Source organism: Epinephelus moara, chromosome 1 (assembly GCF_006386435.1).
Source record: "Epinephelus moara isolate mb chromosome 1, YSFRI_EMoa_1.0, whole genome shotgun sequence".
NCBI lineage: Eukaryota > Metazoa > Chordata > Actinopteri > Perciformes > Serranidae > Epinephelus > Epinephelus moara.
The window spans coordinates 2,639,441-2,665,777 of record NC_065506.1 but is presented as its reverse complement, the minus strand read 5'-3'; the positions used below and the strand labels follow the sequence as shown (position 1 = coordinate 2,665,777).

At 40.2% G+C, this 26,337-nt stretch overlaps 1 protein-coding gene across 1 annotated transcript in view; it reads left to right on the top strand.

Moving 5' to 3' along the window:
* The window catches only part of LOC126393560 (cell migration-inducing and hyaluronan-binding protein), a 184,348-nt gene that overhangs the window by 146,457 nt on the left and 11,554 nt on the right, over positions 1-26,337 (top strand). The window contains exons 3-4 of the mRNA XM_050049771.1: positions 13,081-13,218; positions 24,887-25,025. Of these exons, the coding sequence (XP_049905728.1) occupies positions 13,081-13,218; positions 24,887-25,025 (277 nt within the window). The remainder of the gene's footprint in view (positions 1-13,080; positions 13,219-24,886; positions 25,026-26,337) is intronic.

Below are 26,337 nucleotides of genomic sequence, written 5' to 3'. Positions count from 1 at the left end.
TTTTGGAGACAAAAAAATGTAGGCTTAGCGCCCTGTGGTCCATTGCCCAATAGGAAATGTAGAATACTCAAAAGTACTTTAAAAGTGCTTGAGTTACTTTTCTCAGGGAGTAACGTTGGAAGTACTTTTAAAGTAATTGAGTTACTTTACTCAGGGAGTAATGCAGTAAAGTAACTGGTTACTTTTTTTAAAAAGTAACGCAGTAATGTACTTTGATTACTTTTAAAGTAACCCTTACCCAACACTGTATACTGTATGTACACATACACACACACACATATATATATACCTACACTCACATATTATACTGTACACACACACTTACATAGGCACTTTTGTCGAGGCTCAGGGCCAGCTCCTCAGCCTCTGTCAGAGGTGGTGGTGGCCCTCCACCTTTTTTGTGGGCCTCTGCCTTCTTTCTGTTGGCTGAGTAGAACTCAAATGTTACTAAGCAGGATATTAGGCAAGAGGATATACAAGTTGAAACAGTATTTTTTGGGGGGGTTAAATTACTAGTGACCTACAGTACATAATGAAATAGCCACTGAATGAGGTTATTTAAGGTACTTTGTTTAATAAATCAAATATGAATAAAACTAAAGAAAAGTACAATCATGGCCAAGTCAAATATGCCTTACCTGTTTGAATGTTTTTATATTTCATTTTAAGCTGCTTCCAAGTGCGATTTTCCCCTGTGAGATTGCACCTACATGAAAATCAGATTTTATTCAAAACCACTCCACCACTTTTTCACCTGTATGCTACGATTTTAATTAAGTGTGGTTAATGTTAAATTAATGGACTAGTGCATTCAACCTCACACGTTGACTCGGACAGCAGTTTTCTCCCATGCTGTCTCTCTCTCCTTGGCAGCTTTAGCGCTGTTACTTTTTTTTAATGAAATATATGCTCATATTCGCTGTAGGCATTCATGAGCACCTCCAATTCCACAGGTGTAAAATAAGTTGATCGCTTTTTCTCTCCGGTCGCCATGGTGAATCGAGGTATCAGGGCTCCATTGATGATGGCTTTTTATTATGGTTGTGCACATGCTTAAAGGAACTCTTACCTTTCTTGCATTTCACACAGCACTTAGAAAAAATTTGAACATCCACAACTCCCGCCTCCATTTCACATACCCTGAGCAAAAAGAAACAAAACATTTAAAAACAATTTGTGCAACATATAAGAAAGAACATATAGTGCAATAGTAAGATGAAAAGGGTCGACATTTCACAGTCAAAAACTCCACATCCTGAGAGCAGAACTGGGAGATCCTCTTCACATCACAGCACCATGAATTGTTTGTGTATATTGGTGGAGCTTACGAGATGATGCAGCCTCCCTGTCTGCTCTGTGTAGTGTTAGCCCCGTTAGCTCAACAGCGGAGTCTGATATGTTTCCATTCATCCATGTCTCAGTGAACACAAAGACGCAGCAGTCCCTCACTCCTCGTTGAGTGGATCTCCACAGTCTGATGTAATCCATTTTCGTGTCCAGCGAGCGGACGTTCGCCAGAAGGATGCTGGGAACAGCTGGTTTGATGGAGTTAGCTTGTGGTGGGGAGATGCTACGTGAGTGGTTACGTCAGTTGGAGGCCTCCACGTGGGGATGACAGACAGGACAGAAGAAAACTCTGACCAATCACTGCAGTCAGTCCGAATGCAGTTTTTGGTCGGAGTTTTCTTAAAACCATATGAAAATGGTATAATTATGGGATTTTATTTCTGGTGGAATTCACTTACATTTTAGTGTGTCATCAGTTTATTAATATCATTTTAACTTAAACAAAGAAAAGTGTAAAATTTCCATAAATGTAAGTGTTGCTTTAACTCAAGGTGTATCTCAGAGTTGACTGAACTAATTCAAATCAGCTGTTCTGGAACCGGATACTCAGAGTTTCCCAGCTCAGGGTTAAGTCAAGTCAGAGTTCAGGATTTGACTCAGAGTTTGTTGAACCTCCTACCTGGAATACCCCTCTGGTGTTTATGGTGGTCTACCCAGAAGAAGGCAAGTACAAGCTCACAGCATGAATAGCCCACAGTGTACACAGTGGTAGCTCAAGACAGCATCTCTTTAAATGATTACTGTCACGTTTCAGTCACGTATTATATTTTCCATGCCTGTACTTAGAGGTGTAGTGCTTTGAAGTATTTATTTTTCCTAGTTCTCCCTGACTCACCTGTGTTGATAGTTTTCTGATGGAGGTCAGGCACAGTTCATTGTGTCCTCGGATTAAGAAAAGAATTTCAAGCAAAGCAATGGAGCAGGTTCAGCAGTTTTACTCACAGCTGCCAAACACGCATGCAGATCTCCAAGGACCGACCTCAGACGCTCACTCAGGAATGTGCGTGTGAACAGCTGCTGATGAAAGACATTTACTTTATGCTGTAGGGTTTTGCCTATTGTTTCAATTTTATGTCTGTATGAATAAGTCTCCTTATTTCCAAATTTCAATTTGCAGTCAGTTGAAATAATGCAGCACAGGGCTGACAATAAAAAATGGCCAGTCTACTTCAGTGACCACGAATGAACTTGAGAAACTTGAATGTAAAGTTTAAGTAACGTATTAAACATGTATCTATTTTTTTTTTCTTTCATTTTTTTTGTGTTCCCACGTAATACTTTGTGTTACCTGGCAATACTTTTGCATTCCCAAAAATGAGTAGTTTATCTAAAACGTCATATTGTTGCGTCGACAGTACTTTTCCACTGAAGCAAAACTATTACGTAATAGTTTTGCTTCAGTGGAAAAGGTGAAAACAGCAGTGGTTGATAGTGAACTTTCCAGTTTCGATATAAAAAGTTTAAAAATACACGTCCTATACAGGTTTTTAATACAGGTTGCAAGTAAGGCTGGGTATTGTTGGGGTTTTGTCCAATAGGCTACTAGTGCTAAAATGATACTTATGATACAGGTGCCTAAACTAATACTTAAGAAATAAAGCACAAAATGACGGTCAAAAGCTTTTTTCAAGTTACAAAGGCAAATTTGAGTATGTATATTGACTCTTTATAGTTTGAAATATACTTAAATATATGAATAAATGCAAAACACTTCACAAAAAATTTCACAGATTCACATAATAAATAAAACCTCACTCAACTTCAATAATTTAACACTTAACACTTATAGTACTAATAATAGTAAAATGAACTTTTAATTGGGATCAGTGAATGTTGTTTTCAAGAACATTGCCAGGCATTATGACAGTCATCATATCCTGATAAAAGACATAGCATGTTATGGGTTGTAAGCAGGAGGCCTTACTGTAGCATTTATTAATTTACATATAATTCACCTTGATTATCAAAGGAGACAGCAAAAGGGAGATAAATTACATTTTAAGCAAGAAGGATGGGTGAACCAGCAAATACTTTCCTTATTCCAAGAACAATGTTCTCCATTTTGTACATCTTGCAATGTTAAAATCAGTTTTCAATCTTAGTGGGAGTCAGTCTTTTCATCTCATGAATCTCTTTGATGCCTGATGAAGGCCTTCAGCGACTGGAGCGACAGGACCTGCCTCCTACTGAACACCTCCAAGACTAAGGAGATGATCAAAGCCCCCTCTTCAGTCAATCAGCATTCAAGGAGAGGACGTTAAGGTGGTACAGATGTACAAATACTTGGTGGGCATCTTGACAACAAAATGCACTGGTCCCTCCACAGAGATGCCATCTAATGATGCATGACAGACAAGGACACTAGGCAGTCAAGCTAGTGAAACAGGCTCAGCAGATCCTTTGTCCCCACAGCCATCAGGCTTTATAACATCTTAGTGTTATAAGCTTAAATTACAAGCCAAACTTTACAGGTCACAGTGTACGCTTGTGAACCGCATCTCGTTGCTGTCACCATCAAAGACAACAAGATAAAGTGCCACTGAAGTTAAGGTTTTTGGCTCAGAATATGAGAAAAGGATAACAGCCTTTTTACCATCTTTACCAAGAGTGTCTCTCCGTTAGTTTGGTGCTACAGTATTTACATTAAATCATTCAGCATAATATTTGCCAACCTTTGTTATCTCTGTGATTACAGATACATTAATGAAGCTAAGCTCCAGAAGTTAACGTTAGCTTAACTAGAGCCCTTTGGACAACAGCTAACAATGATGTACGATCACCAAAGTACAAAACTAAAACAAAATAGGCTAATGAATTCCCAGCAAACAAGGTGACATGATGAACAACACAGCTAGGAGCTAACGTTAGGCTAACTTTAGCTAACGTTAGCTAGAGATGTTAAAGATAACTTTATATTTCTTCCCAGCAAAGTGACAATATGTTGCCTCAAACACAATGTTGACTTACGTTAAAACAGATGTAGACATCATTGTTAATCTTATTCATGTTGAGTTGATGTTGTGGTCTAACGTTACCACACAAAGGAGACACTTTTCTCGGTTGAGATGTGGTTTAAAGAGTAAAAAATACACCCCGTCGCCCAGCCTCTCAGGATACCTTGTGTCGGAGTTGCATGTACCCCATGCACACCGTTTGACCGTTTTTAAACTTCAAATCTCTTCTGTAATGCATTTCAATGAACGTCCAGGCAGAGAATGTCCGAGTGTATGGGAATGGCTATATGCAATGTGATTGGCTCATTGCGTTTAAGGGCGGGACTTAGCCATAGGTCAATTGGTTGCTGCTATCTCTCCTGTCCTCTCTCTCTCTCGCTCTCTCTCTCTCTCTCTCTCTCTCTCTCTCTCTCTCAATTCAGTTCAGTTCTATTCAATTCACCTTATTTTTCACGGAAACACGGAGGCAAAACAGAACGCAGCCAGCTTCCGTTTTTTTGTGTGACGCTTCCCGGTCCAGCACTCTTCACCACTGTGTAAATGTCCCACGGTATTTGCTACAGTGACATTACTGCGTGCATGGAAATGTTTACATTACTGAAAGCAATTTTAAGGACTAACTTAGTTAATCGTTAAAGAATAAATCACCTGGAAAGCTGGCGCTGCTCCACATAATTTAAAAGGTAATGTAACGTCCGCCAGGACGTGTGGGAAGGATGACGCAGTTATCCAGCAAACCACTGTTTATTACGGAACAGTAGAGGTTACTTACATTAGCTGTAGCTCCAACTGTGCACTCCTGCTCTCTCCTCCAGCTCGCTCATACACACATCAGCATGCGTACTCACACAGCCCTCATTCCCGTCACACTCGCACCCCGCCCCCCTACCTATACTCATTCAATCCCAAACATGCCATTAACCACGGAACACTGACATTATAACCGAACATTTACTGCAGAATCGCTACAGTAACTTAGCCTACACAGAGCGGTGGAAATGTCCGTGCAGTTGCAGACAGGTGCGGCTGGATGATGGATGTGTATGGTGCTATCAGAGCCGATCCGTGCATCACTATGGCTTAATAATCAACTCAGTCAATAAAAACAACCCGTCCTGTGTTAGGAGTGTATGTCGCTGACAGAAAGAAAGAAAGGAAAAAAAAAAAAAGATAGAAAAGCAGCATACACCTCACATATTTATTTCTCACAGTTGCGCACACGTTTGGCTGACATGCAGAAGCACCGTCTGTGTGTCTGTGTGTCGAGGGTGCGAGCAGCAGCTTCAGCTGCTCAGGTAGAGAGGTTGTGTAGCCCAGTGTGTTTTTTCGCTGATTCGGTTCTGCAGGTTCTCTGCTGGTACACTGGAGACGGGGATCAAGCAGTTTGTCTCATTCGGGATAGATTGTGCTTTTTTGGTTCATAGTTTTTGATTGACGTGCGATTTATTCGCGTTTAGAGGGAATATTTTTACCGGCAATTACCGGATAACGGAAACGTGGGCACAGTTATCTATATAAAATACACAGACTAACTAACTAACTAACTAACTGATTGACTAACATAAACAATTGAAAATTGAAAAAAAAAAAAGCTTGCACCGTTAGCTCCGGTAAGGGAAAGCGGCTGACTGGAAGTCACACACAAAAACACGAAGTCGATCACTATTTACTTCTGTGTTTGAAAATAAGGTGAATAGGCTTTGCTGGCATGCGATTTAACCTGTGTTGCCAAAACACAAATACAATTAAAAGACAGTGAATGAAACAACTGATCACAGGAAAGACAATATTCGTCAATACAGTAAAATAGATAATTAAATTAGTGAACAAAATAGATAAAAACATATATATATGAATATAAATAAATAAATATATATATCTTCTGTCTCATACATGTTTACCTATTCTCATTTCTGATCACTTCTGATCCTGGCGTATAGCTTGATGTCATCCATGTACAGGAGGTAGCTGATGGTCGCTCCACGACTGAATCTATATCTATAGCCACTCTTGGAGATGATCTGACTTAAGGGCTCAGACCTATCCAGAACGGGGTCATCCCTATGTTCCCCGGGTTCTATGTTCCCCATTTAACCCTGCAAAAAAGGTTCCCTCTTACTAAAAAAAGGTTCTATGTTCCCCGCTTATCCAAAAAAGGCAGGAAACATAGCAGTTGCATTAATATGTTGTTTTAACAACTCTAAAAACACACAACGGAACATAATGGGGAGAAATTACAATAAGCTGTTAAGTGCAGCGTTTTTTCGGGAACTCTGTTCAGTAAATCCACCATGATTATTTATTCGTTTTGTGATAAAAATAAATGCGTCTATGTTGTTGATCACGGATGTTGATATCAATTGTTCAGTTCGGTCCTTCGACCAATCAGATACTCAGATTTCTTCCTGTCTTGTTTTTATGACGGTAGCGTCAGGAGCAGCCAAAGACCACCTGTGGCAAGATAGTTATCTACCAGTGTTTGTAAACAAAAGAATATTGATCATGGCCGAAATAAAGATAAATAATTATGTACAGTTAATGCGTTTCCCCGTTTGCTTATGGGTACAGGGAAACATGTATGAAACATTAAACTGAACAGTTGATATCAACATCCGTGATCAACAACATAAACGCATTTATTTTTATCACAAAACGAATAAATAATCATGGTGGATTTACTGAACAGAGTTCCCGAAAAAACGCTACACTTAACAGCTTATTTATCTTTTCTTACCAGTTGGTCTTTGGCTGCTCGAAGAAATCTGCTCTGACTGAAACACTGCATTTAACGGCTGGATTAAAAAACCTTCTGTAAAGGATATAATTGCCCAGATAGCCCACCATAGATCGCCCAAAGGGTAAGTTTCTGATTGTAATTTCTCCCCATTATGTTCCGTTGTGTGTGTTTAGTTTAAAGATGTTCAAACAACATATTAATGCAACTGCTATGTTTCCTGCCTTTTTTGGGTAAGCGGGGAACATAGAACCCGGGAAACATAGAACCTTTCTTGTGTAAGCGGTGAGCATAGAACCTTTTTTGCAGGGTTAAATGGGGAACATAGAACCCGGGGAACATAGATACGCTCCCTGGAGAACAGCAGCAGGAACCGTGCATTACCATGGTCACCTTGCTGGTGACTTGTGTGATGGCCTTGGAGTTGGCTTCCAGTGTTGTTTTCCACAGCAGCATTCTTCGTTCATCGTTCTTGATGTGTGCTGTTAGTCTAATACAGTGCAAGGCATTCCAGTAATCATGTGTGGGTTATTGAGTCGTAGGCATTCCACAATCTTCCTCCTCAGCTCGGTGGAAGCAGGTGTCATTACTGGTGGTAGGGTATCATCAGGGTGTTTAGCACTGCCCTCCTCTACTGGGGTTAGCTCAGTATTTCCATGGTGTTCAGGAGCCCCCCCCTTCTGTTAGAGCCTTTTTAGTTCCCACTGTGACAACAGTTTTTTCCTTTTTTATGTTAACCCATTGGGCTACCAGCTGCTTCTTGGTCAGTGGGTCTCCTGCCTCACCTACCTCTGTATGTATATATATATGTATATATATATATATATATATATATACACACACATATAAACTACATTATACAACAGTTAGTTCCGACCAAGTAATTTGATTGATTGGACGAGAGGCATTCCATGAGTGCTGATACAGAGTTGAACATCACTGGGACATGTAACAGTAAAATCACTCCGCTCACAGGTGTTATAAATATAAATACAACCGTTAATTAACCAACTGTCACACTCGCTACATTGACGCAAACTGACACTATAGCGTTACACCAAGAAGATGGATTTTATTATTACTGATGAGGATGAGGGAGAGTGGAAGCTGAATCCGGCCGTGCCAACATCCAGGTTTGCCAACCTTTCATCAGCCGAACTGGACGAAGTTACACAGCTGCAGATCAATGTAAATACAAAGTAGCTTGTGAGTTCCTGGAGTGTGTGCTGCGCTGCCTGGCAACAGACTGGGAGAACTGTTTTGTTTTTTTTTTTCGCGGAGCTACATAACATACTTAAATAATTTATTTCATCACCTTTTGTTCACATTTCCTTACTCAGCATTGCTGTTTAAGCTGTTGTTGAACTGTTGTATAAAAGCAATATCACACTCAAGGTCGTGATGTTGTACAGCCGTGACAATATACAGTACAACATCACGACCTTGAGTGTGATATTGCTTAATTAGTTTATAAAAGACTACTAAAGACACCTGTGTCTGACAGGCCACGAGCCGAGCATTAAGGAGATCAGATTTCAGCATTGACGGGAAGGGCAAAGTAGCACACACTGTTAATTTACTAGAATGTTTATGTGTTTTTGAGGTAAGGAGAGGAGACATGGCAGAGTTAGTCTCACAAAAATTAAAACTGCACTTATATGGCAACATTTTGGATTTAAAGCTGACAAAAAAGGTGTCCCTATTGGCTGCAGGCAGCGCGGTGCACCGTTTAGAGCGTGGGACACTGTTTCTGTTTATAGCCTACCTGTCCCTCACTTTGAAACTGCTGCAGTGGATGAAGAATGGCTGATTCATGAAGTTGAATTGAGTGTTTATCTATACGATACCCCCATATCTCACTACTAAAAAATAACAAAGGTGACAGCTGGCTTGAGGGAGTTTGCCAGAAAGCTGAAAGTTTCTGGTAGGGTAAATTACCATGCTAATAACAAACTAGGCTAGTTTGCTGTTAGCTGTATTGTATATCGTTTCCAGTAAATAGCACAATCTAATACATGTTTCCGTTACAAAAAAGTAATGTTACAAATGTAGAAAGATAGTTATTGACCCATTTTTTAAGGGGCTCACATATCCTGTCTAATCCCAAGCACACAGCTGATAGACCTAAGTGGTTTGTTTACATGATGTGACAAAGTGCATTTTTATTGTATTCAATGTGGACAGAGAGCTCCAACGTTATGGGATGATAGTTGCATGGTGTTATGCGACTGTTGAGTTAAGTGAATAAAATTCAATACACTGGTCTGGTCTAGTAGCACCAAACCGTTGTGAATATTTTCCGGTAATTTTATAACAGAGAAGTAGAACTTTTTTGTCTCATGCGCCACCAAGCAATTTTGAAAGGACTAAGAGGGGCCCAACCTCTGATGCTGTATCCAATTCTTATTATATGTCCATGGGCAACACATCCAACAACACTGTGAGCCATCCAAAGCCAAACAGCCATCACTCACAGACAGAAGAAATCAGCTGATTGACCACCTAGCAATTTATGTTAGCCCTCTGGGAAATCTATTTGACAATTCAGGTCTCTGGTCAATGCAATTGATGGATCCATTTGGTGGCGGGCAGATGAGATGATCACCACTAACACCAGAGAGTAACAGATTAAACTCTATTGGGAAGACTGGACAGTTACACATAGTGTCTCGATGCTAACTATGCTGACAACAACAGACATAAAGTAAATGGGTTTATCAGTTACTCTTTGTCTTGGGGACGAAATCCAATAACCTTTTGTGCTATTTTATCCCCATTTAGATAATAGGGGAGGTGAGGAAGTTATAGAGTAGACATGGAATGAATAATCAGCTTAGCAAGGAACTCTGACAAACCCAAGGCATCAATGCTGCTGATCTTACAGTAATTTACAGATTTTGTTCCATTTATTTCTGCCTCATGAGTTTGAAGCATTTTCCACATTACCTTTCAACAGCCTCAAAAAGAGTTCAATTGACAAAAAAATACCTGTTTATACATAGCTGCAGTTGAAGAGAATTAAACTGCTATAACCTCAATTCCAGTAAAGCTGGAACACTGTAAACGTAACTAAAAAAAGAATGCAATGATCTGTAAATCCTTTTCGACAGATATTCAGTGGAATGCAGAACAAAGACAAGATATTAAATGTTCAAACTGATAAACTTTATTGTTTTTGTAAATAAACCCTCATTCTAAATTTGATGCCTGCAATAAGTTCCAAAAAATTTGAGACAGGTGCATGTTTACCACTGCGCTGTATTACCTTTTCTTTTAATCACACTATGTAGGTGTTTGGGAACTGAGGACACTTGTTGAAGTTTTGAGACTGAAATTCTTTTCCATTCTTGCTTGAAATTTAACTTCAGTTGCTCATCAGCCCAAAGTATCCATTATCGTACTTTGCACTTCATAACATGACACCCAAGTTCAATATAGGAGTTGGATCTAGACTTCAGGCAGGTTAGTCTAGCACCTGCACTCTTTTACTATGAAGTCACGCTTTTGGACCACATGCAGAATGTCTCTCATTGTCTTGCTGGAATAAGCAGGGACGTCCCTGAAAAAGATGTTGTCTGGATCGCAGCATTTCTTGCTCCAAAAGCTGTATGTATCTTTCAGCATTCATGGTGCCTTCACAGTTGTGAAGTTACCCATGATGCCATAGGGACTAATACATCCCCCATACTATCATAGATGCTGGCTTTAAACTTTGAGCTGGTAACAATCTAGATTGATTTCTGTAAACAATTTGAAATGTGGACTCATCACACCAGAGCACACTTTTCCTATTTGTGTCAGTCCATGAGCTTGGGTCCAGAGAAGTCAGTGGGTCTTCTGGATGTTGTTGATATATGGCTTTCACTTTGCATGGTAGTCTTAACCTGCATTTGCAGATAAAGCGACAAACTGTATTTATTGAATGGTTTTCCAAAGTGTTTATGAGCCCATGTAGTAGAATGCTTTATATGATAATCGTATAATATTAATCTTTGATAGTTGTAGGTGTATGTGTATGTGATATCTGTCTTTATATGAAGCAGATTTATATATATTTTATGATTATCAAATAAGAAAACTTGTACTACGTAATTTGTTGCTTCCAATAAAAGGAGACAGGATGGTCTGTGTATAATATATACAAATATGAATATCTGGGTATGTCCACACCCAGTTAATCTTTCTCCTTGTCCCTGAATCCAGCAGAAACTGTGGCTGTTCCTGCTTGTACTTTTCTTCCCTGCAGCATAAGTAGACTTGTATTTTTTAAAGAATAGTTGCTAACAAAGTACAACTACTTCGGTGATAAACACATTTCATTTTCTATAAAGTAATTTATTAATGTTTTATTCTCGATAAATTATTCGCAATGAAAGCCTGCCATTGCCATTTATTGTGAAGCAGCATAATGAAAATATGTTGAATATTCATCAGCAGTAACTTAAAACAGTGAAGTAAAGTCAATATCTTAACGTACAAACAGATGCAGGAGAGAATTAAAGTCCAGACAACAAGAGATTCAGTTTGAAGCTACATATTGCTTGTCTCCCTCACAGAAAGGAGTTAAAAGTCTTAATAAATGTTTGTTTGAGGGGAAAAAGAGGAGTAATCAGGTTGGTCAGCAAGACATCACTGTTACCCGCTTGGAGGTGGTCAGGTGCTGGTGAGGCATTGGACAGAAGGTGCAGTGGATGTGTTGAGTGGCTGTTAGCTGAATGTTGTGGCAGGGTTTCCCGCATATTAATTTATTTGTGGTGACCCACCACAATAACAACATCTGCCACCTGCTGACAACATACTATACTTAGAGTACAGTACTCATGATTGCACACAGCACCTTTAATTCCTTTCATCTCCTGTATGGAGAGTCGGCTAGCTACTGTGATATCCTGTTTTGGCCCTTATCCCCACCAGATCTTCCATAAATGACAGCCTGGCCAATGGAAGGCCAACAAGTAAAGTTCTGAGATGTTGTTCCATGAATGCATCATCGGGGACAGGGAAAGTTCTGTGCCATGTTGAGGTCCGTGGATGCATCACCACTAGCAAACCAGCAGTTGACAGAATGTCATTGTGTTTAATCCTCTCATCTCCCATGGAGAACAGGAGGGAGAAATAGACACATGTGCACACAAAGTCCATCACGGCCCCCCCAACACAGCCTGCTGCAGACAGTCATCACCAGCAGGAAGTCCCAGTGGGACACTGATGTACCTGACGCCAATGAGATGTTGTCATCTACAACATCCTCCTCACTCTCTTGGCAGCAAAGCATCACGTTGAAAGCTCTGAAGTGATCCCACTGCTGTGGCGTCTAAAGTTAAAGTTAAACTGATCAGTGGGTAAATCACTATTACTGAAGAGAACAGGATGACGAACAGTGCCGTGGTACTGTTATGTGGGTTCTGCATGTATTTGGATAGGTATGTCCTGATTGGTTGGCTACATTTATGCAGATTTCATTGGACAAATGCATGCGATTGAAGGAGAGTATTACCCATGGATTCCAGCAGAGGGTGGAGCAGTTGTGGGATAAAACAATGTTCTGTTAAACACATTTGTATTCATTTTTTTGTACTTCCCACCAATCTTTTTGGAAACTAATGCATAATTTCTCCTGTTTGGGCCCTGGACAGTTATTTAAAAGAAACAACTTCAAGAAGTGTAAAGGGGAAATATCTCTTTGGTTTAACTTCTGAAACATGACAGGGGTACCTAATGATAATGAACCTATTTTTTCTTCTTTTTTTTTGTTTGTCCATGAAGTCACAAGTTAAAAGGATTTGGAACCACCAGTTTAATCCTGAACAATATATTTAATAAGATTACCATATGTATTTTTATGTAAATCTTAATGTCAAAAGTAACTAGCAGCTTTAGCTGGAAAATTTGTGTTGTGGAGTAAAAGGTAGCCTTCTCTGAAATTAAGTTGATGGAAGTGCTGTTTAGAATAGCATAAGATGGAAATGCTTAAATAGAATTGCTGATCTTAAAAACTGTACTTGAGTAAATGCACCACTGATGTGACATCTCTGTCTTTTGCAGTGTGTCCAGATAAAGAACCAGGACTGCAGCCATGGATGCCAGGGCACAGTGAAGACCATCGTGTTACAATTGGTTATGGCAGGAAGGTCCTTCTTACATCTTCAGCTACGGTCAACTCCATTGAGATTCTCAACGGAGGTAAGTTAGACAGATACATCTGGTATTCATCTTTCTCTCAAGTCGCAGTGAAACTGTAGTTACAGTTTGGGGAAAGTTAAGGGGTAATTTGAATCACATCTTTAAAATGCTATTGGGTTGCTTAAATGTGGGCATGGCTTAATAAATAGCTTGATATGGGGTGATAGAGAGATACATTGCTGTAGAGAACCTCACCTACATTGTTAGATCAGGAGGAGGAAGAGGGGGAAGAAATTAATAGATTAGACCTCAACCACATTCATCTGGAAGCACAAACACTGTTTCAACCCTCTTTCTATAATATTGATATTTCAGCAGAGTATGGATATTTTTGAGAGAGTAAGGGAGGCAGAAATAATCAGAACCATAACAAAGAAATCTAGAAAAGCACTCGGAGAGCGCAGACCTCCGCCAAGCAGCTCGGATTTCCTGCCATTTTATTATTTTATCCACTTCGCTTCAACTGATCACCAACAAAATTTTATCATCTGTTCCTTGTCCCGTTATCCACCTTTCCTGAAAATTTCATCAAAATCCGTTCAGAACGTTTTGAGTAATTTTGCAGACAAACAAACAGACAGACAAACAGAACGTCGGCGAGCGAAAACATAACCTCCTTGGCGGAGGTAATAAATAAATGTAAGGAAAGAGGTAAGGCAAGATATGTAAGACAGGACGCTAAGGAGGACAAGTTGGCCAGCGAGCATGAGGAATATTGCTTGTGTAAAGACCAGATGACATTATAAGCCTTTGTGGCGATGGTTATTTGATTGAACTGCTGGAATTGAAAGAAAATCTGAGAAAATTAAGATCATCATAGATACAGCAGATGGATGTTGTGGGTGTTTCTGGAGAGGATGTACAGCAGCTTTGGAGAGAAGCTTTCAGGCTCTCTCAAACAACCTGCAAATAGAAAATTTACAAGAGAATGAGAACTAGATGAAAAGGGCTTATCACTATTGTATTAGTATTATTTATATAGTAAGTAGAGTAATGCAACTTTGTGGATGCCGACTGCTATCAAAAACCAAAGAAGAAGAAGAGGAAGATCTTTTCTGAATTAGAGCAGAGCCGTGGAACAGAGCTTACTTGTGGAGCAGTGAGCAGTCAGCTTGACAAGTCTCTGGGGATTCTGGGCTACACTGTTCTCATTACTTGCTTTGGCTCCTGAAGGAGTTTTATTTTACATTTATGTGGTGTCACATCAACAAGACACATCATGTTATGTCATGATTGGTAGGTATATTTATCTTTTAAACTAAACTATAAACAGGTATGTAAGACACTGCAATGTTAGTTATTAAAGTAGTTATGGGTAGTGGAGACAAAATTAAAGCTAAGCTGACGTGTGTGCCCTCAGCAGCGCTCATACTGCATGTCTCCCCTGCAGAAGTCAGTGCCCCACTTGGGCCACCCCAGTAATAAAACGTCTGGACACGCCACTGGCTGCAGAGCTTTACAGTTCCGTAGCAACAGGGCTATATGCTTAAAGGTGTGTCTTTAACTGATGACGGCTTGTCTTGAGTGATGACATTTAAAAACAGCGGGCTGATCCATTGCTGAAGTCCCCCCTTATTTTGCTGCAAGTGTTTTCCATCACACAGCAGGGCAGGTAAAAGACATTTACCTGTAGGAGTTGAGCTGTCGGTCTGCAGCATTTCATCAAGCATCTCACTGTAGCTGTTGCTGCTTTTACTCCTCCTTCCTACAGTGTTTGTAGACTTGGTTTTTATTGAGGAAAAGGCACTAACAAAGTTTTGCTAAATTAAGTGATAAACACATTTAATTTCCTATGATTCTTCACAATAAAAGTCGACTGTAATGTTGTTACATAAAAGCTTTTATTGTGCAGCAGCAAAATAAGGAAATGTTGAGGAATCTTGAGTCAGCCGGAGCAGCAACTTTACACAGCTCCTCATTTGGCTGATAGCAAACGTGAAACAGTAAAATAAAGCAGATATGTAAAGTAAAAATAGAACACAAGAGAGAAACTAAACTCCAAACCACAGAGATTAAGTTATAAGCTACAAAAGTACTGAACACACAGAGACTTTAAAAAACACCTTTCTCTCTGGTCTCCTGCAGATAGAGGTGAGTAGAATCTCGCAACATATGCAGCTTGTTTCACAAGAGGGGTCGCTGGGCTAGGCTGCTGTCGGTGAAACGTCTCTGCTACTTGCTACTCGGTACTCGCTTAAAGGCTGCTACCCAGCTTTTGGACCCACTCTGGAGAAGGTCCATCTCTGGTGTGGCTCGGCGTGGCACAGCATGTCTAAACTGATATTGGAAGAACAAATCGGTGTAGCATGGCTTGACTCAGTGTGGCCAAATGTGGTAACAGAAAAAGGGTAAAAACTTTGCCATTTGTAGAGTGAGTAAACCATGGTCTCGCTGCTCTCACCCTTCCACTGTTGCTGGGGAGCTATGTCTCTGCTCTTTGGCACCTCTATACCAGGCTGTGTGTGACTGTAGTGGCCTGTTCCATAGTCTCAGCTTCCACTTCCTGGTGTATCAGCTTTTTTGTCTCTACACATCTCTACACCTCCACATGTTTTGTCCCTACATGATTTTGTCCTTACTGTCGTGTCTCTGTGTCCATGCCCCCAATACTTGTCTTTATATTGTTTGGTTTTACTTTTATTGTATATGTTTGTTGTTTTTTGTTTGTTTGTTTGTTTTTGTAATGCAACTGGTTAGGGCTTTGTCTGTGCTTGCTCCAGCAGAGAGTGGTCAAGCTTTTTAATTACCAGCTGCGACAATGTTGCAATGGCTGATATTGTTTTCACCTCTTCAATCTATGTGTGTGTGTGTGTGTGTGTGTGTGTGTGTGTGTGTGTGTGATTATGGTGAAATGTGGTCCTGGTGACACCAATTTTAGCGGAGAACCACCACAGAAACTGTGCTGAGCATTTTGATAGATGTTCGTTGGTCTGTCTGTCTGTCTGTGGACATATTTTTTTTACTCGATAGCGTCACCACCATGCAGGATGCAGTCATGAAACTTTACAGCTGAGATCAAAATAAAGGCTGAGATCAAAGATGGGTGTGGTGGTCTGAGCAGGGGCATCAGAAGTAGGGGAGTAAGAGGTAGAGATGGAGCCAAAAAATAAAAGTTGGGGCTCCATGGATACATTAAACAGTTCACAACCAAAGTACATACCATGGGGACTCTACCCAGGCCAAGTGCTAAGATGAATTTACTTGGGGGGCTGTTAAAAACTGTGAGGGGCTTTTTTTTTTTTTTTTTTTTCTTAAAATAAAATTTCTTGATTTTACCATGCAAGCCTCAGCAATGCTAAATAACACCAACATGAGGGTACTTTTTCAACATCAAATAGAAATTAGAGCCAACTGCAACTGAGTTACAAAAATATCACATAATTTAGCCCAGCATGTGTTAAATCCAATCCATAATTGTGGCCACACATCAGATTTAGTTTTTACCCTTGGTCTGAGTATCAATTCTATTTCTCGGAAAATATTATTTTCTCTGATCATCTTTGTATCAAGTTTGACACTATGCTGCCCCAAAACAACTTAGCAATATGTTCCACATTCTAAATAAACAAAATGCTTCAAAACTTTCATCAATTTTTGTCATAGGCTGACAGAGGGCAGCTTTGGTTCACAAGGTAGCGCAGGTCATCTACTAATTCAATTCAAATAAACACAAGAAGTTTGTGCTCTAAAGAAAGGATCAGCACTCAGTGAATAACCTCCTAAGCCCTATGATAAGCTATTATGGCAAGGCTTAACTATACAGACCAGTGAGCAGTGATAACTAACATGTCTTTGGGGTCATCGGGTGGGAACCTCCTTTCACCAGTGTTTCGTCTAGTTGGTCCCACGACACCTCCAGGAGGCTAGACAGTGATCTCTGGCGTCCCAGAGACACTCTCCTAATGCTAGGTCTCACTGCTCCCCACACCAACCTAACAACCTCCTTTACCTTACTTACACATTGCTTTCTCAGCCGAAACAACACTGCCACCTTCAACAAACCCATGCTCTGTTCATGCGAGCTCCAAGTAGAGACAGTGCCGATACTACCTCTCCTAGCACATTCACTATACTCTATTTCACACGCAACATAGCATAACTCCAATATAAGCTAGTTAAAGGAGATAGAGAAGATAAACTTGTAGGCTTTCTCAGCCCAAACAACACTGCCAACTTCAAGAAACCCAGGCTTCGTTTATGCGAGCTCCAGGTAGTGACAGTGCCGATACCACCTTTCCTAGCACATTCACCATACTCTATTATAAACGCTACATAGCATAACTCCAATATAAGCTAAAGTTTAAGGAGATAGAGAAGATAAACTCACAGGATCAGCAAACACACTCACCTAGCAGCATGGTCTCAAAGAAAATGGATTCAACACTTAAATAACCTTCCTCTTCCTGGATTTTCTGAGAGGACTGATTGGTGGATCTCTCCATCTGATCTCAAGGTGTTATGTACCCTGCTTAGTAGTTCCCCCTGCTGGCCCCCAATGGAAATTATTCCTCCTCATCCAAATCCACTGACTAGCTCAAGCTGCTTCATCTGACATTTCCTTCACTGTCTTCCTCAAACTCTGTCCCCGTACTCCGAGTTCCCCCAGGAGCGAGACAGCTGATCTTGCTATGAATCCCCTACACCCCACTTCCACTGGACAAATCCTAGTTTTCCATCCTCGCTGCTCAGCTTCTGCTCCTAAGTCTGCATATCTAAGCTTTTTTCTTTCATAGGCTTCTTCCACTGAGTCTTCCCAAGGAACTGTCAGCTCAATGAAATAAACTATCCGTTGACTCACTGACCACAACACTATGTCAGGCCTCTTATTGGTACAAACTATTTCCTGGGGAACAACAAGCTTTCCCCCTAAATCTACTTGCATTTCCCAATCACAAACACTTTCTAGGCGGCCACACCCTTGCCTCCTTACTAGCTTATCCCTTCTGTATTTCTCCCCCTCACGAACAAACTGAATTGCTAAACTCCTGTTCTTAAAACCTTCCGAATTTACCTGTCTTCGTTTCCCTTCAGTGCCTGCAGCTAATCTTTTCAACACCTGGTTATGTCGCCATGTATATTGGCCTTGTGACAAGCTAACTTAACAGCCTGACAAAATATGCTTTATACGGTACCTGAACACAATGGGCGTGATGGGTCCCCATTTACCCACAATTTTAGGTTTAGGGGGGTTGGTAACACATCGTTTGTAGCCCCTACCAGGAATCCAATATGATTCTCTTACATAATCCACAGGTCTCTCCAACTAAGCTTCCTCTTCTCTACACTTTCCCAATTCAACCACTGTCCCAGCTTAGCCTGGGCCACTACCTTTGCACCCCTTAATATCTCCTCCTGTCTACGTATCTGTTCCACAACCAGCTTTTTTTATCTTTGAGACCTGCTTTATTCCAGGCCTCCCCGGCCAAACTGAACATTACCTACAATCTCTGCATGCCTAAGAGCTGCCTCTGCCTCCTGAACTGCCGATCTTGGGTTCCACTTCCTCCCCTTGGTTGGATTTGGAACCACACTCCTAACTACCACGTCCTTACTCCCAGATAACAAGAGCTCTGTCCTGGCCTTGGTACATTGAAATTCCTCTGTTAAACTAGATACTGGCAGCTGAAGTATCCCTTTACAATACAATGCAACACTACTTAGGCACCAAGGAGCGCCCAACCACTTCCTAATATAGGAGCTAACCGATCTTTCAATTCTCTCCACAACAGATATTGGAATTTCAATCAGAAGAATGGCAGTTTGATCAGCTATTTCAGCCAGCATGTTTAAGTATCCTTGACCAAGATACTCAACTCCAAATTGCACCTGATAGCTATTCCATCGGTGTGTGAGTGTGTTAAATACTTAGCCTCAGCATCAGTGTATGAATGTTTGTGTAAATAATTAATGTGACTCGTAGTTTAAAAAGTGCTTTGAGTGGAGACGAGGAGGGTGTTATACAAGTACAGGTCCATGTGCTCAAGCTGTCAGATCAGCTCCGGGTCCTGCACTTACAGATGATGTCACGTATTATGATTGGCTGTGCAGCGGTCATCTGGAAGGAAACTATGAAGGAGGGATTATTTTAAGACAAGCCATGGTCTTTCTCTAACGTTTACTAGGTGTTTTTGTCCCTTAAATGAGCAGATCTTATATTTTATAATAATGTTGTCACGTTATTACAAATATAATTAGTTTGTAAAATGTACACGATTTAAAAAAAATGTGTTCAAGTCTTGTGAGAGTATAACAAAATAGGGATTACAATCACACACAATTGTATATTGTACATTAGAGAGAGTACATCTAAAAAAATTAATGCCAAACGTATGCTTTGATGGACATGTTGAGTTTTGTTTTAAATTCTGCATCCAATTCTGTACTTGTCATAAACATAATAATGATAAACTTTATTTATATGAAAAAAGAAAAAAGTGATCCGCACACCAAAAGAGCTCCCGTATGCAATTTTTTATTTTGCGTGACGTTTCGAGCGTGATGCTCTTCCTCAGACTGCTAATCATTTACAATGAAGTCGCCATCTTAAATACCCATAATGCAAGGATTACACCATGTGGTACATCTCCAATAGCAGGAGTACAATTCTGCCATGTAAAATATAATATAATATACAGTGGTGTGAAAAAGTGTTTGCCCCCTTCCTGATTTCTTACTTTTTTGCAGGTTTTCCGCACTTAAATGTTTCAGATCATCAAACAAATTTAAACATTAGTCAAAGATAACACAAGTAAACACAAAATGCAGTTTTTAAATGAAGGGTTTTATTAATGAGGAAGAAAAAAATNTATATATATATATATATATATATATATATACTGTGTAGAAAAATATATTGTGTAAAACAATATATTGAGGATTTTATATGCATATATAAACTTTATTTATATGCCACTTTTCTGAACAAGGTTAACAAGTGTGTGTGAATGGTTAAGTGATGAGCAGGTGGCTTCTTGTATGGCAGCCTTAGCCACCAGCATGTGACTAAGTGAATCTGTAGGGTAAAAGCAGTTTGAGTGGTCAGAAGGCTAGAGGGGCACAAGACCATTTATCATTTTTTTAACTACACTCCATCTGAATTATCATAAGTTAATGATTTGCTTAAAAGCTGGAACAATCTCTGTCAAATGACCTTAGTTGCCATTGCTCTCATCAGTGACAAATTGCCTGTAAAAAGCTCTCCTTGCATTGACAATAGTTCATAGAATAGAATAACAGAATAACAGATAGGAAATAGAAAATTGCATGTCCACTATATGTGCATGGGCATTCTTAAAGGGAAATTTCAGTTTATTTCAACCTGTCTCCTATCGTCCTAAATTTGTTTCAAGTGACTAGTGACATAAAAATAATAGTTAGCATGTTAGCCGTTAGCCTAGATACAGCCGGAGCGCATAGTAGCGTCAGACCTTTTAAAACGTAAATGAAACAAAGACCGCCTCATATCGTTAGGATAAATGTCAGAGAACATATAGAAAACGACATGTAAACGTGTTGTCTTACCTTACCAGTGTGGTGCCATGTTTGCTTACCCCTTTAGCTCTGCTTTCCAAAGCGCGGCCGAAATATATCTCACGAGCTCTAGATAAAGCCCAGCTGGATACTACTCCAGGTGGAGGTGTCTCGTCCTCGGTCACATCCAGACCTTGAAAATAAGGCTGCAACCGGTCCCATTCCTTGCAACAGAGGCATTCCTCTTCTGTGGGCACTGGGGCACAGCATTCACAGGTACACCACCAATCTCCAGAGCTACGCAGCCTTGCAGCAGCCATTCCTCCTCTCTCGTCCTCTACCTGTTGCGCCTCTCTCTCTCTCCTCCTCCGTTCTTCAATTTCACGAAGCTCTTCGTCAGTGTATTCTGGCTCAAATAAATAAGGGCGGCCATCAAACTCTGCAAAATCAAATTCCTCCTCCACAAAGTCGAAGTCTGGCAAAAAGTCAGCCATTATTCTATAAATCTTTCATAAAATAAATGAATGAACTTTTCAGGCTACTGTCCGGTTCTGCCTTCCAGCTGTTGCTGCTTGTTCTCGCGAGATTTCAGGCACGGTATGAGATCGCTGCTTGTTCTCGCGATATTTCGGCCGCGCTTTGGAAAGCAGAGCTAAATGGTAAACAAACATGGCAGCACACCGGTAAGGTAAGACAACACGTTTACATGTCGTTTTCTATATGTTCTCTGACATTTATCCTAACGATATGAGGCGGTCTTTGTGGAAAAAAAGCTTGTTTAGTGGACTAACTTTGCACTTGAAGGTTGCCCGTTCACTTACGTTTTAACAGGTCTGACGCTACTATGCGCCCCGGCTGTATCTAGGCTAACGGCTAACATGCTAACTATTATTTTTATGTCACTAGTCACTTGAAACAAATTTAGGACGATAGGAGACAGGTTGAAATAAACCGAAATTTCCCTTTAAGTTCTTACAACAAACTAATGAAAGATGCAAGAGCCAACTATGTCTCTGACTTAATCACCAGTAACCAGCATAATCCTAGATTCCTACTGTATGCCGTACCACTACTAGGCTCATCAACCCTCAAATACTGACTGTAATGTTTTCATCTTTTTTTAAGCAAAAAGTCACTTACATTAGGTCTGACATTGTATCTTCTACTACTATCCTGATTATCAGGACTTCAGTTATGAAAGAGGTTATGGTTGCCATGGACATTAGTAACGTTCCCATACTTTTGGTTGCATCCTTAATTCTATTAAGTAAGCCAGCATTTAGCCTTTACTAAAAAAACAAAAAACTGATCTTTATCAGTCCTTACCATAGAACTATAGGCCCATTTCCAAGCTCCCTTTCTCATCCAAAGTTTGTCGGGTATAGTGCCTGTGGAGTGGCAGGGGTCATCCCTATGTTCCCCGGGTTCTATGTTCCCTGGGTTCTATGTTCCCCATTTACACAAAAAAGGTTCTATGTTTCCCGGGTTCTATGTTTCCCTCTTACTAAAAAAACGTTCTATGTTCCCCGCTTATCCAAAAAAGGCAGGAAACATAGCAGTTGCATTAATATGTTGTTTTAACATCTCTAAACACACACAATGGAACATAATGGGGAGAAATTACAATCAGAAACTTACCCTTTGGGCGATCTATGGTGGGCAATCTGGGCAATTATATCCTTTACAGAGGGTTTTTTAATCCAGCCATTAAATGTAGTGTTTCAGTCAGTGCAGATTTCTTTGAGCAGCCAAAGACCAACTGGTAAGAAAAGAATAATTATCATGGCCGAAAATAAGCTGTTAAGTGCAACGTTTTTTCGGGAACTCTGTTCAGTAAATCCACCATGATTATTTATTAGTTTTGTGATAGAAATAAATGCATCTATGTTGTTGATCACAGATGTTGATATCACCTGTTCAGTTCGGTCCTTCGACCAATCAGATACTCAGATTTCTTCCTCTCTTGTTTTTATGACGGTAGCGTCAGGAGCAGCCAAAGAAAGTTTAGTTTATTTAAAGCAGAATTTTTTTTTGAAAAAATAAAATTTGTCATTGAAATGAGTAAGGCATTTTTAAAAAATCTTTATATCTAATTATTCTTTTGTTTACGAACACTGGTAGATAACTATCTTGCCACCAGGTGGTCTTTGGCTGCTTTATTATTCTTTTCTTACCAGTTGGTCTTTGGCTGCTCAAAGAAATCTGCACTGACTGAAACACTGCATTTAACGGCTGGATTAAAAAACCTTCTGTAAAGGATATAATTGCCCAGATTGCCCACCACAGATCGCCCAAAGGGTACGTTTCTGATTGTAATTTCTCCCCATTATGTTCCATTGTGTGTGTTTAGAAATGTTAAAACAACATATTAATGCAACTGCTATGTTTCCTGCCTTTTTTGGATAAGCGGGGAACATAGAACCTTTTTTTTAGTAAGAGGGAAACATAGAACCTTTTTTGTGTAAGCAGGGAACATAGAACCTTTTTTGCAGGGTTAAATGGGGAACATAGATACGCTCCCGGAGTGGCAGACTAAGGTGGTGGTTTCCAGTTTTCAGATTGGAGGGTGTGCTTCAATCAATCAATCAATCAATCAATCAATCAATCAATCAATCAATTTTATTTATAAAGCCCAATATCACAAATCATAGTTTACCTCACAGGGCTTTACAGCATACGACATCCTTCTGTCATTAGGACCCTCACAGCGGATAAGGAAAAACTCCCCCAAAAAAACCCTTTAATGGGGGGAAAAAAAACGGTAGAAGCTTCAGGAAGAGCAACTGAGGAGGGATCCCTCTTCCAGGATGGACAGGCGTGCAATAGATGTCGTACAGAACAGATCAACATGATAAATTAACAGTAATTCGTATGACACAATGAGACAGAAAGAGAGACAGAGAGAGAGACAGAGACAAAGAGAGAGAGAGAGATGCAGGACAGACGGTAATGACAGTAATGTTTCAGTTAATGGGGTATCACACTGCTCTGCCTCCCTGGAAAACTTAATTCCAGGGTGCTGGAAAGGAGACTCTGACTGAGTGTCTAGCCTTGGATTCAGGAAGAGCAATGTGGATTCCATCCTGGCCATGGAACAGAAGCAGGGCTGCTGAAGGGATCATTGGAGTTAGCCCATCCAGTCTAAACATGTTTTGTGGACTTGGAGAAGGTTTACAACTGCATCCCTGGGGGAGTCCTGTGAGCGGTATTGTGGGACTATGGGGCAATTCTATTTGTGCCATTCATGGACAGGATCTCAAGGCGCAGACAGGGGGAGGATAGTGTCTGGTTTGGGGACCTCAGAATTACATCTCTGCTCTTTGCAGATGATGTGGTTCTGTTAGCTTCATCACACCATGACCTCCAGCACGCACTGGGGCAGTTTGCAGCCAAGTGTGAGGCAGTCAAGATGAGAGTCAGCACCTCTAAGTTTGAGGCCATGGTTCTGCAGGAAAACGGTGGATTGCTCACTCTGGGTTGGGAGTGAGTTACTGCTCCAAGGTCTGGTAACAAAGGGTGAGCAGGCTTTTGCCATCAGGGCCCCTAGGCTCTGATATTCTCTGCCTGAGGAGACTAGGCTTGCTAGCACATAATCTAATTTTAAAAAATATTTTTATAGCAAAACTTTTATAATGCTTGATTTAAAACTTTTATGTTGTTCTATTTCCTATTGTTTTATTTGTCTGTCTGTCACTTAGCTCTTACCATTGGGCCTCATTCACCAACTGTCCTTAAGAAGAAATTTCTCCTTAAAACTAGGGATGTGCCCAAGTCAGAAATTATTTCATTCTGCTATTTTAGGAATATTTGACAGATTTTTAAACATTCAGTATAAAGGGCATTCATTCATTCAACAAGCAGTTAATTTTTCTAGAAGTTCTTTGGATGTAAAAAAATAACAACAAAAAAAACAGGTTGTTGGCTACCCACTTAAGTTAACATTAGTTAGTTGTTTAAATCGCACATACAGATATATATGTTTAAACTTTGGTCCATATGGAGATGCTACACATTGTTAGTTTGGTTAGATATTCCACAATTAAATTGTTTTGTTCATTTTACAGAAAACATGAGCACCAGAGAAGGCTGTAATTCATTCAGATTTATTGCCATTATGAATTATTATTATTATCATAATCTTATTATTATTTATTGCCCCAGAACACAAATACACACACTCTCTCTGTCTCCCCTTTAGGAAAGCTGGTGATTGCTGACACCAACCGGGCCATACTGCTTCGGACAAAAAGCATTCTGATTGGTAACAAAGGGGAGCTGCACATTGGAAGCCCAGACTGTCCTTATAAAGGCAACTTCACCATCTCCCTCTTTGGAAGGTACAATTGTAAGACGTTCAGCATGAAAACATACTGATGGGCAGGGCAGCAATGTGTTTTTAGGAGGTGATGTTACTCAAATTATTACCATAGCATCATCTTGGAATTATAAGGTTATATCTGACATTTTTGTCAGAATTTGTTATTCACATACTCTTATTCTGTGACATCTTATTAAAGATATGTGTCGTGTTTTTTTTTTTTTTTGTTTGTTTTGTTTTAGTTTTATGTATTTTTGGATGTTTTATTTAGGAAACAAAAAGGTTCTATCTCCCAAATCAAACTAACTTGGTTCTTTAATGTTCTATCTGTGAGCTAATCAGCACTGAGAAAACACACAAGACAACCAATCAGGTTCCATCTTTTGTTATGTGTCAGTGCTGATATAAATAAGCCCTGCTTAGCTGGCCTTGTGCACTGCAGTGCGCACCAGCCATGTCTGGTGGGAGGCAGCTAATAGAGCTGCTCATTCAGCAATTACTGCAGGTAATGGTGTCCCAACCCAACAGCGCTGCTGTGGAAACATCATGGCCACTCCTGGGTTCCCCCTAGGTAACCCTGGTGAGTAAGCGGCTTAATTTTGAGCAACAAACCCCCTTTAGAATAGTAAACTACTGTTAGCTCTGTTAGCACCGTTAGCAGTGTGTTAGCAGCTAGTGGTGCTAACATTAACAAAAATGCTAAAGAGGTTTTGCGGCTCAAAATTAGCTACTTACCCACCAGAGCTACCTGGGGGGTGACCAGGGGTGGCCATGATGTTTCTTAGATTCAGAAGGTGTACGGCTGCATTTTTTTGTTTCATAAAGAAAAACGGTATAAGAGTATCTTGTCGGTGAGGATTCTCCGTCATCCAGGACATGACTTAAGGTATAAGAGTAATTCTTGTCTTGACATTGTGAGTATGGTATAGTATACAATAGTATAAAGTTAACATAATGTGTGGAACGTAGTGAACTTGCTGCTGGAACAAATTTCCCAGCTAAAACAAGAGACTACAAAGTAATTACTAATGGCCATGTGTAATTTCAGGCCATTTTTTTATGTTATCCTCCTAGTACCTGATGGGTGTGGTGGGGTAACCATCCGATTGCTGCAGTATAGCTGCCAAATGTTCACAAATTTCATTAATTTTTTACAACACCAACTAGCCCTGCTAGCACTAAACCGGAAGATCAAATACAATTGCTTAAAGGGCCACTGTGTAAAATGGGTTGAAAACAGTGGCATCAGTGGTCAAATTCTAGATTGCAGGGCTCACTCGCTCACCCCTCCCGTCGGGTAAATGACGGTGGCCTCGTAGGGACAAAAAGCC